A 5,669-nucleotide genomic window follows, 5' to 3' on the forward strand; every position below is an offset into this window, starting at 1 on the left:
GTTAAATAACTACTAACTTATACTACTTCTCTTATTGTGTCGTAGTATATATATATATATATATGTGTATGTATATATATATATATATATATATATATATATATATCGCATGGATCGCATGCATTGATGTATATATTAAGCCTATTCTTTTTGGCTGAATTTTTGATCAATTCATCTTTTTTCTTCTTCTTTCCTCTAGGATATCAATCAATATAAAACTTCTTTAGGATGGAAAATGAAAAGTGAAAAATTTCTCCATTAATTTCAATGGTAAAAATTTTCACTTTTTATTTTAGGGATAAAGTTTCATGATTGATACTTTGGAGACAAAAAGAAAGAAAGATGAACTGGTGCAAAAGTTCAGCCAAAAAGAACAGGGAATCGGTTCTGTATCTCTAACGAGATGAAAATTATAAAAGATCGAATTTACTAGAATACTGATAATTTCATTGGTCAACTAATAAATTTGGTCACTTTTATAATTTTCACTTCGTTTCAAAATACAGAATTGGTTCCCAGGCCTGATTGATATATAGTGCGTTTGAGAATAAGTTTTATGTCAACAAAAGAAGTAAATATACATATAAAATTTATTTATTTTTAAAATTGGCAAGTATTTTGTAAAAAATGGGCGCAGTTCAGCTTTGAGTCCCTATAAAAAATCGTGATTTTTTTTCTTTTCCCGAATTATTTACAAATAATTCGCAACGCATGAAAAACTGAGCCCGAGCTAGGTGAGGGAATTATTTCATAGATAAGATCGCGCATGCGTACAAATTCGCGCCAGTTGATTACGAGTCTCCCTCTAGCGATTGTTGACTGTCATCGTTGCTCTCGCGAATTCGCGATCATTCGCATTTCGCGATGTGTCGCGATGAGCATTCCTGTTAAAAGTTGTTATTTACGTACCTTGGAAGGAATTCCGACGAATGTTTATCTGCCGGACAATACACCAATTTTCGTAGGACGCTCGCCAGAAACCGGCATCACAGACGTGAAATGCTCGCGACAACAAGGTCGCATAATCTTCTGAGAGTCCCTTTTAATCCGCATCATTATTTACAAATTAAGATATAGTCGCTCCACTTGACACTTGAACTTATGTAATTATTTTCGTTTGTGTAAAAGAGAATTATATTGACTGTATATGAATATAGTACAAGAATTTTGACTTGTTCTTGATGCTAGATTGATTTTTTTAAGTCAATAAGTTTGCAGAGAGGTTAAGTTCAATTTTTTGATTGTATTCAATAAAGTAGTTCAAAATATGAATATTGGAACACGTAGGTTTGCAAGATCAAGAAGTTTGTCTTTAAATTAACATAAAAATTATAACAGCTGATTAAATAATGATAAAGTAGATAAAGTATTAATATAATTAAATTTTTACAGCATGGCAAATAATTTTGCTTAAGCCTTGCCATAATTAGTATCATAAAGAATTTAAATAAGTATTCTTATATGAGAGACTTTTAAATTTATTAAGATTTAAAATGAAAAATTTTTAATTGTTTACCTTATTCATTATGTTTATTTACTGTTTTAAATTTCATATCTTTAACTGTCGTTTAACTTTTATATTGCAATAATTATCACTTTATTTAACATTGATAATAACCTGTTATAGGTTGAAACATTTATTATTATATATGAGTTATTGTTTATCAATTTTAGTATTAAATATTTAGCTTTGGCTTATAGACCTTTAATTTATTTAGTTTGTTTTAAATGAAAAGATGTTAGAGTAAAGAAGAATTTAAAGAAATTTGAAGATTATTTAATGTAATGTTTTATCCCTTTATTTTGTAAGTTGTTAACACAAATGAATACATTAATCTTTTTACAATGAACAGTTCGACTATGTGCAAATTATACGGAGGCTATCGTCACAGTTCAACAAATCGGTCCACATGCCTGTGGTTTTAATGGTTTTAAAACTCAGAAGGATGTGAAATTTGTAGCCAAACATAATGATCGCTTGGAGTTGCTCTATGGCAAGCATGTTTTCGAAATAGAGTTCAATCCACCTCCAAGTGTGAATAACTTTGCGTCGAGGAAGAGATTATATGAATCAGAAACAAAAGAAACTGAAGGCAAAACGAAAATGTTGAAGTCAGATGATTGCTCTGATAATCATTCGGAAGAATCTGAGAATGACAGAGAAGAAGAAAGGTCACCTTCGAATGGTATATATATCAATCAGAAAACATTCAGCACTGGTTCTAGCACATCCTCTGAGCAGAGCACTGAAAGCTCAAATACATCTGCAAAGTGGGACAGTGTGGATAATGGAAAATTGTTAATTTATACAGCACCATCTGTTCAAAACAGACCAAAAGTAATTTTAATTGTCAATTACAAGATTATTTAATACATTCCTGAATAATATAATCAATTAAAAAATACAGTGAATTTTAAATTCGTTACATATACACACATGTATATATATTTTAATAAGATTTTCATAAATACTAATGTTAAAAATGAATTTTGCTTTTTAGGTGGCTGCATATGATATGGATGGTACTTTAATAAGAACTAAATCTGGTTTAGTGTTTCCAAAGGACTGTAACGATTGGCAGTTGCTCTATCATGATGTACCTGGAAAATTGAATCAGCTTCATATGACCGGATACAAAATAGTGATCTTTACAAACCAAGCAGGCCTTAGCACCGGAAAATTCAAAATCAGTGATTTTAAAGGCAAGATCGAGAAAGTCGTACAAAAAATCGGTGTTCCCATTCAAGTATAGTATAATCATAATTATAATTTTCACATAAATTATAATATTTTCACTTATGCATATTACTTTGTAGGTTTTTATTGCTGTGGGAAAGAGCATTTATAGAAAGCCAACAATTGGTATGTGGGAATTTCTGGAAAAAGAGGTACATAAAATCTTTTTAAATAAAATAATATTAAATATTAAATATTATGAATATTTTAGAATGTTTACAAAGAAAATTAAAATAAAAAGGTCTCTCAAGGAATTTTTCTTTTTTTATTGTCACTTCATTTCTTACATTATTAAGATAAAACTAAGTCTATAATTCTTTATTATTATTAGTTAATTATAAACATTTTATTTGATTTCTTAATTGTCTAATTTCTATTTACAATAATTCCACGTTTATGTAACTGTAGAAAAATGGAAGTATCACAATTAACAAAGCTAAATCATTTTACGTCGGTGATGCTGCTGGTCGGCCGAAAAATTGGGCTCCAGGGAAAAAGAAAGATCACTCGAGTGTGGATCGATTAATGGCGTTGAATGTTGATGTTAAATTCGAGACGCCTGAAGAACATTTTTTAAAACGTAAAGCGCCGCCTTATGAGTTACCTAAGTTCAATCCAAAAAATCTATCGCAAATCGACATATGCAAACCTGCGGACGCGGAATTAACACTCAAACAGCAAGAGGTAATAATACATACTTTTGATGTTAATTTTTACATTTAAAGTTCTTTTAAAGATTAAATATTGAGAGGAGACTATTTAATTAAAATTATTTGATTCGCAATAAAATTTCTTTTTATACGTATCTTATCCTTTCATCAACAGATAATACTTATGGTCGGCAGCCCGGGCTCCGGAAAATCATATTTTACAAAAAATCATCTAAAAGAATACGGATATGTCAATAGAGATACTTTAGGCAGCTGGCAGAAGTGTATTGCTGCAGTCCAGCAATACTTAAATGAAAGAAAAAGTATAGTTATAGACAATACTAATCCTAACAAAGCTTCGAGAGAGAGATATATAGAAGTAGCCAAGAAGTGCAACGTCCCGGTTAGGTGTTTTGTTATGACGACCAGTCTAGAACATGCTAAACATAATAATAAGGTAATAATTGGAAATCAATTATCATACGAAGGAATGTTCGGAAAGCTTTAGTCGAATTATTGCATTGCAGTTTCGCGAATTGACTGATTCAAACCACACTCCAATCAACGACATTATTATACACTCTTATATGTAAGTGAAATTTAGATATATACTTTCATGCACTTTTCCTAAAATTCTATATTATAATCATAGTTTTGAGTTTTCTTTTATCAGGACGCAGAGTTATTTCTATTTATTATTTATTAGAACTTAATTGGGAACATAAGAAAAATAAACAATAGATAAGTTTGATTTTGATAAAGAAAAGATTTGTCACTCGATAAACTCGTTTGAGGTTCTTAATCAGTTAGTGTACCATATTGCATCATGATGTCATGAGCGAGAAATGACACGTTGAAGTTTCTTACACGTTTCTTATTTCTAACTAAAAAAGAGAGAATTTTGATAAAATAAAATAATAAAATTGCTTTAAAACATTTATAAAAAATGGACCGAAATTATTCTTGTCTTCCTTCCTTCGACAATCGATAAATAAAAAAGTACATAAAGTGAAAAATACATATGAATAAGCTTTGACGATTATTTTCTGATTATCAGAAAGGGAGAGATAAAGATCGTTTCGATCCATTTGTACAAGTGTTTTAAAACAAGCTTATTATTTTATTTTATCTAAATTCTCTGTCTATATAAATGATGTTAAGAAATTTCAACGTGTTTTCTCGTTTATGATATCACGACTTAACGTAACTGCTAGTCAGGAGCCTAATTATTAAATAAAATATCAAAATTTTCATATTCTGTGTGCAGGAAAAATTATGAGCCGCCAACTTTGGAAGAAGGTTTTAAGGAAATAGTGGAAATCAATTTTATTCCGAATTTCCGTAATGAACAGGATCGAAGGCTCTATGAGATGTATTTACTCGAAAATTAAATCCTATATATATAGATTACTTAAAAGTACTTAAACAAATAAATCTTGCATGATATAAATTGAAATCCGCCGCTGCATCTATTTTTAATTAATATAGTAACGCTAGCAATAAAAATATTAGATTATTCATTGCAGTCTATCTCAACTCCCTAATCAATTATTTATTTATTGTTTATTTATTTGATACAGGATGCCTACAGGGTGTCTCAGAATTCACAGAAAATGAATTATTATTTTATATGATTCTACAACTTTATATAAGTATATAAGTCTTTATTTTTAATGGCTGATTATTTTTAATGAGAAAATAATAAATTTTTTAATTTTAAGGAATAATTTTACGTATACATTTCTTTATTTTCGTCAAGGTTTGAGACATCTTGTTTAAACCTACTTTTCTGTAAATATTAATTTATTGATTATAGAGTTCTTTTTATTTGATACAACAATTCGATATCGACTCAGATATGTAGCAAATGCTTAATTATCATAACACGTTTGCTGCTGGCTACGACCTTCCCAATTTTTAAAATGTCAACTAACATAGAGTGCCAGAAGTTATTACCAGCTGTTGATAAGAATACTGGAAGAGAAAAGAGAGAGGAACAGTCTTAAGTTTTATATTCGATGAAGGTTCTCACTGTTCTTTATCTGTAACAGCAGGACTTTCTTCGAACTGGGACTAAATCCGCGATCCCAATAGAGGGTTTTCCCTCCTATTTTTCAATCGCAATTGTTAGGTATCCCTTAGTTCTTCGATAAAACGATTGATTATGCTACGTGATGTAGAATAGTGCGACGCTCAATGCGGATTCAGTCAGTGCCCGCGCAGACGTTCTCGCGACGAGTCGACTTCTTCGCTGTTTCGTTGCCTGTACGTGTGTTTTGCGT

General features: G+C 30.2%; 1 protein-coding gene across 1 annotated transcript; it reads left to right on the top strand.

The window, feature by feature from the left end:
• The first annotated feature begins 874 nt into the window (after positions 1-874).
• On the top strand, positions 875-4,778 carry LOC105621630 (uncharacterized protein F21D5.5). Its single transcript, XM_012203097.1, has 8 exons — positions 875-1,016; positions 1,854-2,338; positions 2,502-2,747; positions 2,818-2,889; positions 3,146-3,421; positions 3,563-3,844; positions 3,915-3,976; positions 4,655-4,778. The coding sequence occupies exons 1-8, from the start codon at positions 875-877 to the stop codon at positions 4,776-4,778; spliced, it is 1,689 nt and encodes a 562-aa protein (XP_012058487.1).
• The last annotated feature ends 891 nt before the right edge of the window (positions 4,779-5,669 follow it).

Source organism: Atta cephalotes, assembly GCF_000143395.1.
Source record: "Atta cephalotes unplaced genomic scaffold scaffold00035, whole genome shotgun sequence".
NCBI lineage: Eukaryota > Metazoa > Arthropoda > Insecta > Hymenoptera > Formicidae > Atta > Atta cephalotes.